The sequence below is a fragment of the Thermobia domestica genome, chromosome 1 (genome assembly GCF_964235325.1).
Source record: "Thermobia domestica chromosome 1, izTheDome1.hap1.1, whole genome shotgun sequence".
NCBI classification, from domain to species: Eukaryota; Metazoa; Arthropoda; class Insecta; order Zygentoma; family Lepismatidae; genus Thermobia; species Thermobia domestica.
Genome location: NC_137454.1, coordinates 96566526 through 96582450, shown reverse-complemented (window position 1 = coordinate 96582450; position 15925 = coordinate 96566526). Strand labels below are relative to the sequence as shown.

General features: G+C 32.8%; 1 protein-coding gene across 9 annotated transcripts in view; it reads right to left on the bottom strand.

Annotated features, from left to right (window-relative positions):
• Positions 1-15925, bottom strand: part of LOC145687471 (uncharacterized) — a 303707-nt gene that overhangs the window by 57098 nt on the left and 230684 nt on the right. Inside the window, exon 6 of one of the 9 annotated variants that reach the window (XM_081760979.1) lies at positions 186-564. The exons of 6 other annotated variants lie outside the window; for them this stretch is intronic. In XM_081760979.1, the coding sequence (XP_081617105.1) occupies positions 290-564 (275 nt within the window). In that variant the 3' untranslated portion in view covers positions 186-289. Of the gene's footprint in view, positions 1-185; positions 565-1109; positions 1912-7619; positions 8317-15925 lie in introns of those variants that run through there. 2 more of the 9 variants (XM_081760941.1, XM_081760937.1) reach the window with 2 other exon arrangements.

Below are 15925 nucleotides of genomic sequence, written 5' to 3'. Positions count from 1 at the left end.
CAAATTTCTAGAAAACAATCTTTTTCTTCCCTATTTTTTCTTCTTTTTCTTCCATATTTGTCGTTTTTATGTTCGGAAACGAAGAAACAATCTTTCACTAAACTTGAGCTGGTAACTATTTAATTATTTCTTAGAAAAAAAAATAAATAAAAGGATTCACTTAGTAGAAAAATTTAGGGATTATGGTATTAACCAAATTTGGAGTAATAGCTAGGAGTTAAAAAAGTCAGATATTTGAAATAAGCACAGTTTCGCTTAAAATAACTTCAAATGTGAATATACAAGACGTTTACACAGATAAATTTCCCAACTGTGTGTCAACACTATGCACACTTAGCAAATGATATTTCAAATTGGCTTTTCTGCTAAAAACCTTATGACACAGATGACACTTAGTTCTATTGCTGTGAAGATACATGTGATTACATAAAGATGTTCGATGTTTGTATTTTGCTCCACAGATTTTACAAGAATACTTGATAGTTGGTGAACACGCCTTGGATTCTTCGGAAGCATAGGATCGAGACCCAATTTGGGATTTTGCAAGGTATATTCCATATCCATCTGTAACATAGAAAAAATTTACAACACATTACTGCATATGCATCCTGTAAGAGAAAGTATATATTAACTATCAACAGGAAACTTCTTTTTATTATTTTTTTAAAGGAATAATGTATTATACGAAGTACAGACTACTCTGTCACTAGTTCTGCTGCAGTGGTTTTAGTCATTGAGATAAAGTTTGATACTTCCATTTTCTATATAAATGTTGATATTTGTTCCTCTTAACACTCACTGATGAGCAATTTATCAATATTTTAAATTGTCGAAAAATCAAGAAATCTAACTCGCTACGGACTAAGCGCAGAAAATAAGGCGATTAAGTGTACGTAAGAGCATTACAGAGCAATAACCTTTTGGCTAAACGCACAAAACAGAACTTAACGTTTCATAACATAAGACCACAACGTAGAATATAAATCTGCTCAGTTGTTTTTAAGTACTGAACGGAACGGGCTTTCAGGAAAACAGAAATCAATGTCACAATATAATGACATCATAATTATCACAAGGATTTATACGAAATTATACAAAAATAACTCAAATATTAACCCAAATTGCATATATTTCTCTACTGAAATTTTATACATCTTTAAATGTGAAGCTAAAACTTGTTAACATTCAACTACCATTAATAACACATTCAAGTAATATTATTACAAAACAAAATATAACAATATTCAACATGGCTAACCCTCTCTCCTGTATAATACGTTTCCTTTTCTTTAATCTTCTCTACATTTTGTAGATGAGCCATTCGAAGTTTGACGCTAAGTGCCTCTAGTTACAGAATTCAGTGTGTTTCTGTTCTCGGGAGAAATGTAAACGTATTTTACTTTGATATATTTGCCTTGTGAATTTTCAACTGTTGCTGTAGTGATCGTTCTTTATAGTCCATGTTCTTATTAGTACTGCTCAATGACTGAACTGCAACACCATCTATCACATATCACAACTTCAATTATACTTTAATTTTAGTTAGCATGTCAATTACACTTTAATTGTAATCCGACTTCCAACTAAAGTCTCATATAAAGTTTTGTAATCGATCCACACCATGCACAACTGCAATATGTTGTTTTAAATATGAAATTCTATTTAAAACTACTTGGCATATAGGACACTGTGTTTTTCCTTCATGAACGCTTCTGTGCTTTGACAAGGAATCACGATATTTAAATGTTTTCCCACATACATTACACAAATAACACTTTTTCGTTGCCTCGTGTATTGGGTTCGGACTGTAGGATTTAGAAGATTCATCTTGATTTTGTTGAGTTTCCGTTGGTGGCCACGCACTGGTTTTTGTAAGTATGTCCAACCACTCGCCTCTCAGCCACTCTGGCTCTAGAGAAACAAAAGAGAATTAACAGTTAAATACCATTAGGAAGTGTTTGATTTTAATCCAGTTTTTGTCTTGCATATATAGTAAAAAATTGTTCAATGTGTTCATTATACACTCATTTCCCGTTTTAATGAACTAAAAGGGTGTAATAGTAGTTCGACGTTATCGAGGCTAACTACAGCATCGAGGCAAATATCCACAATTACGTTACAAAAAAGGAATAAAATTATAAATACTGTACTTTTAATCAAGCACATTATCCACTCTGACAGTGTAAAATACTTGGTATACTGGAAATATACACTAGTTTAAAATCAGGACATCGGCTGTTTCTGATTCTGTCCACTGGCTGTGAAATCCGTTAAAATGAGATTCACAAAACAGAGGGATGAGTGTACTTGCTTCACAAACATGCTTAGTACAGTCGTTAGCAAAAGAGAATACTCGTCCACTTTTTCTCTTTTTCTATTTTATCAATAATTTCGAAATGAAAATAACTAGTACAGTACATATTTCTGTAACTTATATCGTAATCTTCAAATTACAGCGAAATGTACTCAAATCGGTCCACTCACTCCGAATTTGTTGAGGAGACTTTGTACAAACGAATATCCATGTTTACTGGCAAACACATTTACTCAGAATCTACGTTTATTAACTTTCATACAGCACTCGAATAACAACTGGAAAAGAAACGACAATATTTCTATTGGTTTGAATGTTTTATTTCACTCGAACCCTTTACACAATTATTATTTATTTTTTAAAGCTTTAAGTAAGCGTAATGTTATATAATAGTTTCTAGCCACAGCACATTGTCTCGTTGTAGTAACGAATAGAAATCTCAAATGTCTAATTTTCGTTTAGAATAGATTCTATATTTGTGTACCACGGCAAGTATTTACTAACGGACATCAAGTCAAAGGAGCAGGAATTTAAAGCTATATTTTGAAAGATGCAAAAGATGAAATATTTAGAAGCTCTTATAGCAGAATTTTAGTATTAATTTTCCGTTGTAAACGGTTAATCTTCTAGTAGATCAATTAGCAAGAAAGAGTGTTGAAAAAGTTAGTTCGTAATACGAATAGAAAACGTGCCAGTCGTTGTCGTTGAGAATTGCAGTTTTCTTTTCTTTCTATTCGTATAAGCAACCAATGTTTTCACATCTTTCCTGATAACTGACCCAGGAACCAAAGCCCAGTAGAAGATCGCAGCACACAATCAAAATTTCGGTACTAAAATTCTACCACAGAAGTTCGTAAGTGTTTTACTAAATTAAGACTTGCTCCTTGCGCACAATCACTAACTTTAAAATGGCAAATGACATACTCAGACATGTACAGAAATGAACTCAAGAAGTTTCCTAAAATGTCCATTCTGTTTCTTTCTTCTTATTTTAATGTTAAGAATTACCTAACTATTGCATGTGAATTTTAAGTAGTATAAAGATGAAAATTGACTGATTAATTAACTGATGGAGATATTAGTGTCATCAAAATGCAAATGGTTTAAGTAATTTTCTCCAATGTTAAATAGATCTCTAAAGTCGAAAAAAAAAAATATCAGAAATGACAAAATCATATTCATTGAATGATTCACCAATTATCTTTGAAAAGAAATTTAAATTCGTAATATTTGTGCCAATAAAAAATCCATTTAATTAAAATAACATTTGGTCGATTAAAACAAAATTTTCCTTTGGAAAAGATAACTACGTGATTAGAATTTCGTACAAATCCGAACAATAGTTCACCTCTGAGAGCTAGAAATACCGAATTAATTTAGCAAGTGAGCAAATAATCCAACGGTACTTTTATTCCCAACTTTAGTACGGTCACCTACTAAAGTTTCAAAAGTAATTATGTAAATTCAGCGATGTTAAAATATGAATTCTTTGTAGGACAGAGTAAAAGTTGTTGATGTTCAATAAAGGGATTGTTTTTATCACTTTTTTGAACCAAAGCCCAGTAATTTCATTTCTTCATCTAGAACACATGAATGCAGTATGATATGCTGAAGAGAAACCATTCCATATTGACCCAGAAGAATAATGTACTCAAACATGTTTCAATTTTCTGTCAATAATTTCCTCCCTTTGTTTTCCAAAATAAAAGAAAAATCAGAGTAAATATTTGAGAAATTTATGAGATCATCAGCTGGGTCATCTTCATTCTTATGAAAATTGAGTAATCGAAAGGCAAATTTCATCAACAGCTTTTAAATTTTACATGTTTACACAGGAAATTACAAAACTTCTAGTTTGTAGACAAACCAGAGCAAAAAAGCAAGATGGCTTTATCTTCGTTTCAGTCCGGTTGAAATAATCAACTCAGCAAGCCTCTATACTCTTCAAATATCAAACATGCATTTCACTAATTAATAACTTTTTTTTTTCAATATATAGTAACAATGATATACTTAAGTAATCAAGTTACTTCTTAAATGGCAACTGCTATTCTACAGTACTCATCTGATAAACTTACGAGAAATATATTTATAAGACTTACCGTTTGGCAGTAAAACATGGTTAACCCAAGGTCTGTTTCTACTCTCTGATTAAAGACAACTGTTCTTAAATTGTGGAAGCGTTCGAATGAAAAGATCCCTTTCTGCACCGTAACACATATAGCAACTTTTTAAATATTTAGTAATGTAATAAGTTTGGTACGAAAGAAAACTAAATCATTGAAAATCATAATGTATCTGGATTCTTTCTTATAGAGCTTTGACTTCTTTCCAATGTATATATCTATGCTGTTCTTCACATGTTCCCATGCCACAAAGAATTATGAAGGAATATTAGGGTTGTTAAAATGAAACGTTTATAATCGTCCAGGTAGTGCAGCAATGCAAGACTACTTGCAGGGTTGTCATTAAACTTTAAAAGTGGAAACGAGCAATAGAAGTCGTGTCTCAAATTTGTGGAACCTATCAGATAAATCCGTTGAAATTGGTTCATGTAGCCTTGAATTATTGCCAACGGACTTTTACGACATAGCTCATGTAGCTGATGATAAAGTATGGTACTGAAACACTCACAAGAAAACTGATAACGTCATACATTAAATATATTTCTGTAAGGAAAGAAAAAAAATGCTAAGAAAAAAAACTTCAAGTCGTTGTTAAGTACTGGTACCTATGACTGTTATCATCGTCATTTACCATGAGCGGTAAGGAAAAAAAGGAAAGGAAAGTTAAAAAAAAAAGACTAAAACTTACTTTAATCACCCTACCTTTCACACAATCAATAAATTTTGAAATACACTACGTATGCAACTTCATTTGAGAAACTCAAGTAGTTTATTTTATTTTTTTTAACAAAGTGATTTGAAACAAAACCTTCCCTGTGGATATATATTTTAAAGACTGTAGTTGTACGCTTTCAAAGAGTAAAAAAGGACCAATCGTTTTTACAAAAGACATTCCTATCTCAGAAAAAAAAGTTACCTTTAACCACAAAAGATGTTTCCCTAAAATGAACCAAATCGACAAATTATAGGTACGACATGGTGATACATTAGCGTACAAAAAGTACACGAACGAAGTTGTATTCTAAATACAGCAAGACACACAACATTTTAAGACAGGATAATCATTTTTATGGCTGCTTTCCAACATTATTGTGCAATGAATCTTTAGTAATACTGTACTCACTATAATATATCTAATGTTTCGTTGTCATCAATGAAAAAAGCTGTACAAATTTAATCTAAGAATTTATTTTACACATACATTATATACAGATATATCGCATTAAGTATATTTAGATACATAGATAGGTAAAACACTTCACCTATAGTACGCGTATAATGCAATGATCAAATCACACACAGCAAATTGTTAATAGCATGTGAGATCGTATTATTACTTTTCTAACGCATACATTTTGATTGCTTTCACACATGAATGTCCAGTAAGAATAATTTCACAGAACGTCCGAATTAGATATTTTAGAAATGTGATTATGACGCTTACATCTGGTTGTCTAAAAACTATTGAGCCTTTTGCGCACGAGGTTACGGTAATATCCCAAATCTCAGAATATGTATGATTAGCAACGGGTGTCAGCTCTAACGTCATTTGTTAGCTGACAGTTAAAGCTAATGTATGTGCAAAATGACTTGGAATTCTTATAATCAGATATAAATTATAGTGCTGTGAAGATGAACAAACATCCCGCAAAACGGCGCTACACTTTATAATTTTATTTTGATAAAGACACAAATGCTACGCAGGCCCGTGAACAAATTTGTAGTGTGTACGGGCAAGATATAGTATCAACAGCAACTGCCAAACGATGGTTCAGTCACTTTCCTTACGGAAATTTCCATTTCCAAGATGATCCTCGCAGTAAACAACCATTCACGGCAATAGTGGATGATGTTTTGGCAAAAATCGAGCAAGACTGGCATGTAAGCAGTCATCACATCCTCAAGGACCTAAACATCTATAACCAAAAAGTGCTAAACCGTTTGGAGAAAGCTGAATACAAGAAGTTTGACGTTTGGGTGCCACATGATCTAACTCAAAAACATGTACGAAAATCTACATTTATCTACGAATCTCTACTGAACCGTAACGAACTTGAGTCATTTTTGAAGTGGTTGATCACTAGTGATGAGAAATGGATAACCTACAACAACAATGTACGAGAACGATCAGGGTCGAAGCGAGGTGAATTTCAACTGTCTGAGGCAAAGTTCATACTGACGCCTGGGAAGGTTATGCTGTTCATTTGGTGGAAGTGGAAGAGCATGAGTTGCTACAGCCGTGCAAAACGATAGACTGGGACCTGTGCTGAGGACAATGAGTGCACCTAGCAATTCAAAAGAAATGGATGGAACTGGCAACAGAAAATGTATCGTATACCATGCTAATGTCAGACTGCATACAACTTTAAGAATCCGTCAAAAATTAAGGTAACTTGGCGAGGCTTTTAATGGAACCGAACTTAGCTCCGTTAGAGTATCACTTGTTTCAGAACTCCATGAATGATGTCAAGTTAGTTTCAAAAGAGGCCTATGAAGGCCACGTGTCAATTTTTGTCCAAAAGCCACAAAAGTTCTATAGCAATGGGGTTGCAGATGGTCATCGACCAAAATAGTGTATTACCAATTTTCACCTCCAAAGGCTCAATACTTTTCAGCCAGATCGATAAAATTGCAAAAGACGTTAACAAAATTGATCGTCTCTAACATCAGCTATCACTTTGTTGCGAACTGCCAAAGAAAAATATACATCACTGATATGCTGATAATGTATTATACGAGGCGGTACTCGCATATATTACATAGGAAAAGCAAAATAAACCACGGATTCTATATACTAGGAACATGGAAATCCGATTACAATATGTAAGGATTTTATAATTACACATATTAAAGCAAGAAACAGTACTGATCTTTGCAAAAATCAAACCAAAACGTTCTTATAATTTAATCATGAAAACAGATAAGCTGTCATATTTAATTTACAATCTGTCTTTTATATGGCATCATTTCGTATTTTAAATCAGATCAGCTTCAAGTTTAATAAAAAACAGGAGATATTTTTCTTTTCCATTATTTTAAACCACCCTGAAACACAGAAAGAAACTATCTAATGCAAACCTAAATCAGCATGTTGGTCTCAGATCTTATTCCTGTTGTTCTAGCAGGCAATCTGATTTGCTGCAGAAAGTATGAACATTAGTTGCCTTTTTAAATTTAAGAATTGTAACAACAGTGAAACAGAAATCAAGCTTAGAATGATATTTAATATATTGTATAAAATTTCATCTTTCCTCCCACAATTTCATTAAACATTTTATGTATTACTAATTATTGTCGAGAAGTCCTACAACTATACATTGATAGTATTTTTAACCTGTTCTATAGGCTCCGTTCAATTAATGCAATTATGTATTTTCATGTTTCTCCCACTAGTAATTTAAGATATATATATATATACAAATCACTGTTGCTCTCTTTCTCCACAAAATACAGTGAGGCAATACTTTGTCAAATGTACGTTAGATATGCTTTTAATATGTGTGCACACATACATAAAAGTTTTTTTCTTCACGCATGCTTAGAGATCAACGCCGTGTGTAAATATCATATGATGCCTCAAATACGAGGGTCTGCACAAAATTGCTTTGCATATACGACATTGCGTTTCCCCTGTGTGTACTCTCAGGTGTTGTTTCAGGGATGGAAGGCGTTTAAATCGCTTTGCACACACATCACACTGAAAAGACTGCTCCCATTCTGGGTCGAAAGATTGAGATGGAGGAATGTACGATGGGTCATGTTCTTTATTTTCTTGTTCTCTTTCGTCTTGTACCGGTTCTGAGTTTTGACTCCATTTTGTAACAGCATTACTCTCCTCTCTTTGCCAAGTTTCTTCTTTCACAACAATTTGATCATCTGCAGGAAGAAAAGAACAAGTGACAAAGATACAGAGAATATTACACAACTGACACATATGCACATAGCTCTAAATTTGTTTATCTCTCCACTCAAACACTGATAGTTTAGGGTTTGATATTTGAATACACATCATATAGATTGTTGTAATAAGGGTTTCATATTAGAACACATGGTGCCTTGATTACCATAAAGATTTTTGTACAAAAGAAACCTAACGACGAATGAATATTTATTCATTACTTCATACAATAAACAGAAGAAAAGGGAAAGTAAAAATGATTTGCTTCTTCATCATCTTAAACAATGTTGTATACTTGTCATCTTCGTTTCGCATTAACATCTATCTAAAAAAAAAATACCTGTCTAAGAATTTCAACTTGCATGGTTATTAATTTCCTTTGTTGAGCGGAATTTGTAGTAGAGTACCTTCTACAAAAGCTATCTAATATACTATATATTGCAGAACTGAATATGCCTTAAGTTTTATCACGCACTTCTTTCTCTAATATTATTAAGGGTGTAATACTCCAGATCTGAGAGAAATCGAAAAAGTCGGGTATTCTCTCTCTGGCCATTGGGACATTTGCTGATTGCCAATAGAAGTAATTTCTTTCGAATCTCCTGATCGGAGTATTTGGTTTCAAATATCATATGCACTGCGTACATCTGATTGAACTAAAAACTAAGTATATAGGTAAGACACATAATTCTAGCTTCACAATGAAATTATAGCTGCTATTACCATCAGTGGGAGACAAGAGAACTCATTCGAGGTGAAGAATAATCAATTAGTAAACCATATATCGGACGAGAAAATAGTCTTTTCATTTGAAAATAATTCTTGGAATTAAGAACTACTGAATATTGATCGATACAAGAGAACTATATGCAGATTAGTATAATCATCATGACCATTATCTTGAAATCGGCCATTTTGAATCGAAATCGAAAATTTTAAAATAGTAAAGGTATCTTGAGAAGTATCAAATTATACTGAATTTTACAAGAAATTCACGACTGTCATTGATTTTGTCATCATCCTATTTTGGTTAGAGATGATAACATGAAATTGATGAGGAAAATGACCGAAGTAAAACCAGAATAGAAGTATTCTGTTTTCAAACATATCAGGAAGTAGAAAACAAATAAATATGTAGTAGCTCTTGTAGATGATACAATGTTCAGAGAACCACTAATGAGATGATGATTATCATGAATGCCATTTTGAATTATGAGAATTGAAAGCTCTAAATAAGAAGTGAGTTACGTGATACATCGAATTGTTCTGAAATTTTCAAATTCTAACATTTTGTACTTTGGAAACCGAATGAATATTGATAATTACATATCGGAAAATACTAGAAGTACGATTATCATGGTTGCTATCATGATTCTCTTTCTAAACGCTCTTTTTACATAATTTATTTATGATACCTCGAGTGCAATTTTGCTAGAACTTGATAAACTTAATGTATCTTCCATTATGTTTAGGGCAGACGGAAGTGTCGAAAGACTGCTTAAGCGTTGATTTAAAGTGACGCCATAGTTAGATATTTTATAGTAATGTTACTTCAGAATGTACGTAACAATACTTTCTTATTAATGTAAAACGGACAAATCTGCAAGTTGTTTTTAAATTTTAGATGACAGCTTTCTCCAGGAATTTAGTAAGAGGAGGGGGGGGGGAATGCTACCGAAACACCTCATTTGGGCGCAATTTTTAACACTCCCTCTTCCTAGTAATAATCTTGTATATGGCCTGATCTTCGCAACTCACTTTACTCATTGAATCAATTCTCTGGAATTCAAGTATCTGAAACCAGAATGTGGTCTGAATTGGGGAAAACAAATCAAGTGGTAAAAAAATTCATACAATTTAGTACATCACAATACCTCCTTCCTATTTAAAATGCTGGATTTTAAGGTGGTTGTGCTTGATAATTAATGTTATAATGATTATACCAGTCAGCACATACACAGGTTTTCTTTTCTAGTGCCGATCAGTTTACTATCTGTCAGTTCTTTCCGAACGGATATGTTACTTTCTTATCTGACTGTGGATTATTTGTAGTTTGTGCTTTATGTTGTATTTTCTTATATTTAACTGTTTATGATAGCACCTGTAATATTGTCTGTGAAGCTTCTCCCTCAGGTATTCTATCTACGTACAGAGTTTAGGGAAGCACAGTGGTTCAGTGTAAGGCGCTCACCTCTGATGCGAGGGTTCCCTGATTCGATCTCTTTTAGTCTAAAGGGCATAACATGGAGCGTAAAAACTTTCAATAAAATTAAGTTCTCCGAGATATCTAGTGTTCCTTGTAAGTAGGCGATCAAATCTTGAAGGAAATATTCGATCATAATTGACAGTGATTATATTCTTATATCTTTTAGAAAGAAAAAAAAAAGATACAAAGATGTATTATGTTTTTTTTCTAACATACTGAAAGCATGTCTTCGTGTTTGAAAAAAAAAAAAAAAAACTTCCGATCAGTAGCAGATATTTTAAATTTTATCTTATCTTGTTTTTTTTCCCCAATGTTAGACTTTTTTTTTAAAAAAAAAAATTAGGAACCAAAGTGGATTAGGTTCTAAACACTTAAAATAATTTTTAACTTCATTATATTTTCAAATCTCAACAACATTAAATTTAGTCTTCCTATGAAAAATAAATAATAATAATAAAATATACGCTAAATAAATCCACTGAAGTGACTTGAATTTAGTATTACTTTCTTTCTCCTCTTTAAATCCACTTTGGCTGCAATCGTCTTACACTCATGAGCAACTGAATTAGAGATCCTGGCTGTAACACGTAGCACCACCCCCTTTTGCCTTGATGACGAGTGATACGGCGAGCACGAACTTCACAAAACATCTGAAACGTTGGGGAGTCATTTTAATTCATGACACTACACAGCTTCCCATAATCCACGAAGATTGGTCAGAGCCAGGTTTACGGCAAGCACATCCTTCTCGACAGCATTCCAGATGCGATCAATAGGACTGAGAACGGAGCTCTTCAGGGATCAAGCAAGCATCTTCACATCCGTGTAGTAATTATCGAACCAGACAGACACAATGCTAGAGCAATGTCTTGCTGTAGGTAGTAGGTACAAATCGCTTCAGGGTGCTGGATTCAAAAAAATGGGTTAACATGATCTGCCAGCAAGTTCCTGTAACGTTCGCGGGTGAGGAACATTGTTAGATTGCTAAGGGTTCCATTTCATCTTATGTGACCAGTCTCCATATGAGAACACCACTTACACCGGCCCTTACGGCAAAAGAGATCCGTTGACTCATGTAGCTGACGACGCACTTGTACCCGACCATCGACGTGTGCCAACTGGAACTTCGACTCATCTCTCTGTATGATCTCTTCCCATGCTTAGAGCGTCCAAATGGCAGTGTTCCTCTGTCCATATCAGTGGTTCTGACTTGTGACGGGTGATGAGCAGAGGTACCCTTGTGGAATTTTTACTTCTGTGCCCTTCAAAGAAAGATGGTTTTGGGTGATATGGCTGCTCACACATCTTTGAATTAACGAGTGATCTGGTACACTAAAGCCTGTCTATCCGCCTTTACCATCCGAGCTCGACGACGACGACCTCTGTCATCAACGCGTCATACACCACGACAGTTGACCCTGACGACGATGGTTTTACCCGAATCCACATATCCATGGTACATTGTTGATACAACGGCCCTTGGAAAGCTAATGCCTGCACATCAAAGATAGAACGGCCCATACATGTCACAGCAATTAAATGCGCTGATGTCTGGTGCCTTATCATCCTGTAGTCAATTGTTATTCACAGCCCGTGCGAGGTATGGCGTCCTCGCTGTTACGAGCACACTTTCCTATTACATTCGCCAGACCAAACACAGGGCCAATTCCCAAGGGTGACAATTATCTCTAATTGAACTGCTCATGAGTGTATATCTTATGGCGTAGTGACAGCTAAATTTACCATTCAAGTTTACTTCAGGATATTTAAATCTGAAAATTTCAACTTCTCTATATTTAAATACACACTGAAAAGCTAATTTGTATATTATAACTTTGTGATAAAGTTAGGTACATCAATCACGTCATCAAATAAGATTGAAAGTTTACATACAGTATGTGGTCAAAAGTTTATATTGTTTTATCTTCATGGAATAAACAAATGAAGTTTCAGCTTTTATATTAATAAGTCAATCACACTGAAGAGGGTCTGAAGAAAATAGGAGTAGGTGTTTTAGAACAACAAATACTTTTCTTTGATATATACCAATTTATTTAGCATTGCAGATACAAGTAAGATTTTGAAAAATTTATGTTTATAATACAGAAACAAATATTATAAATAAATAAATAACAATATGAATACATTCCTAATTGATGAAAAGATTGTTGATACATTTGTCAACAACAAATGTTTCTAAGGAATAACACACTTCCAGTACAACAAGTGAAGTTTTCATTTTCAATCACGCTCTTGCTCTCTCCTAACAAAACAATCTAAAGTTTCCTAATTGACGATTCACTTAATTTCTACATAAGCCAAGAAATAATTCTGACGAAATAAACTGTAGCATCTTCTTAAAAATTATAAATTTTATTTTTATTGCATTACATTGGTGTTTATTTATTACACGCTTCTGCTATTGTACGTGTTAATGTCCAGAATCATATCTGTTTATGTCCAGAATTATGTGTTTATGTCTGAAATTACATGAAGTATACAAGGACATGATTAACTTTCGCAGCTTCTAACACTAACATCCCATCTATAATACTAACTAAATTTATTTACACAAGAATCTAGCATTATAACCAATAGTACTATTATTCTTACTAGTTTTTAAACTATCCCTCAAGAAATAAGTTCTATTCGACCATAAACAAGCAGGTACATGACGCTTTCAACGTGATTAAGGTCTAGTTAAAATAACAAACTTATAATTAATAGAAAGTGAAAATTAGTGGAATACAAAATGTTTGGGTAACGGTGTTTTTGATTTAAGAAAAATTAAATAAAATAAATAAATAAAGTAAATTGTGTACAAACTGTTACTTTGTTGATTCTTATACACATTGTTGAGTTTTTTTTTTTAATTGCTACATATAGAAGAGACTTAATATGTCGGTTTTATGTTCATTTATTTTGAAATAGTGGTATAAGTGGCACTACTATTTAGCATATATATGGTAAAGATATAGCATAATGAAAAAAGTAAGACAAAATCCATACGATAGGCGGCGTTAGTAGTATGAAAATACACTGAAAGATATTGTACGGTCAGTAATATACGCAGAATATTTATATACAATGATGTTTATAATGAAAAGGGATGTACATTACATGTAGTAGTTTCCAACACTGCAATGTGTCTATGGATGAACAGAAATAAGCATTATAGAACCAATTCAATAAAGCAGTAGATTACTACATGATCACCTTTCCCATTTGTTTTAAAATATTGCATATGTCTACGGATCTTTTCACACAAATTTAAGGTAAACAAAGACACAAAAACTCATATATTAACAAATCAGGAATCCATCTCAAGTTTCTCATGTAAGAATATTTTCATAATAAATAAAAGAGAAATTACAATATCATATCAATTGTATCATCTAAATAATACATAATTAACTACCTAAATAATACATGATTAACTACCTAAATAACTGAAACGTAATATACTACATACAGACATATATAACTAATATCAAACGATAGTTAGTTCACATAATAGTGTAAATTAATAAATACAGTTTACAAAAATACGATAGAAACTAAACCCGCAGTTTTCTTCAATCATAAGAACGTGTTAAAGTTCTAACATTTTTTTAGCTAATAACTTCAGAATGGACAGTGATAATCTGCATGAGTTTACAAATAAGAAAATGACATAGGAAAATATTCGTTCTTTAATGTATTTTTACACAATTATGTTTCGAATGGAAAAATACTCGAGACATCATTGTGTAAAGTACTACGGACTCGAAATATAAATATAACAGAATAAAATAGTGAACTAGTGCTAATATTGTACTGTACATTGCATTGTTATTTTCTACATTGTTCTGAAGTTACAGATCATGTTAGAAACTAATAATGTACAAAATATATATATAAAAAATACCACAAAGAAAGCTTAATATATAATATAGTACCGAGTGTCAAGAGATTGTCAAAATCCAGACTCATACTTCATTTTACGTATTATAGGTATCATCACAACCTTCTTGAAAATGTATCTGAGTTGAAATTTAGTGTACATCTTGTGGAAATTTATGCAAAGAGTTTGAGATCACCTTTAAATTATCACTGGAGTGCAACGTTAAGTTCCCACAGCTGTTAAGTCATTAATTGCCCTTTCTTGGCGAAAGCAAGACAGTACAGTGGCTTAGTGATAGAGTACTTAGTTCTAATGCAAAGGATCTTTGATTCAATTCCAGATTATATAAGTTTGTGGAGAACACCATCACGTCCGTGAGTTTTCTCAAGAGTTTTCCAGTTTCCTCCCACTACTTCATTCCACATATCTTTCATCAAAACTCATTTGTGTATATCATCCACTTTCTTAGCCTTCACAGGGTGTTAAACTAAATATTTCATATTCTTTTATAGTTGGCCAAGTGAAAGATAAACTCTTGTTTTATTACCCATAGGTTTGCACAGTACGTTAGCATGAACACAGCAGAAAAATAAAACTACATTTCGAACAATATTGCCAAGTTGGACATAAGAAAGTGCAGAGTTTAACATTAACAAATTGACTAACACTGAGTTTAACCAAAGGTAACATACACAAGAAATTGAAATACGGTGGATCAGTGATAGAAAATTCATTTCTTGTACATAATTTCGAACTCAGGACAAGCAGACTTTCTAGTGCATAAACAATGACCATTAGCTTCCTAAAGGCCTTTCTATTCTCTTCCACTTCCATTTATTTTATTTAATCATTCACTGGCTTCTGTCTCCTTTATTAAGAAACATCTAATTCGGTATTACATTTATAATATTGTTTGCATCCACAGTTCAACATTTTGATACGAAGGATTTCAGTAAGTATGATAATAAGAGTATGAATCTTAAACCAATTAAGATGGATATTTAATATTACTGAAATTCTTATATAGTATCTATTCAATTACTCTAATATTTCATTACATATCATATTAGTTTGTATTAATCGATCGGGTAACTTTTAAAGGTAATACATATAACATAAAATAGCGGATATTATTAGCAACTTCTAAGATATTAGCAACTACATGGGCTAGCGGAATTAAAAATACAGAATACTTAATTATAATAGCTCTTAATATAGTTCAAAATATACACTATTCACTTATTCAACATATCATTTATTTGTATAATATATATATAAAAGCAGTAGTCATAAAGTTTTAATTATCACCTCGAGAAAATAAAATTACTTAACTTTTTTATTCTTTGCAGGTACGTCTGCAGTCCTGGTACACACTGAAATATTCGCGCCACAATACCGTCGCACGCCGCCAGAGGAGCCAAACAAAATGGGGCAGCCCCTGGACCAATGAAGTATCGTACGATAATTTGTTTTCTGATTTGAAGAAAGAAGAAAAAAA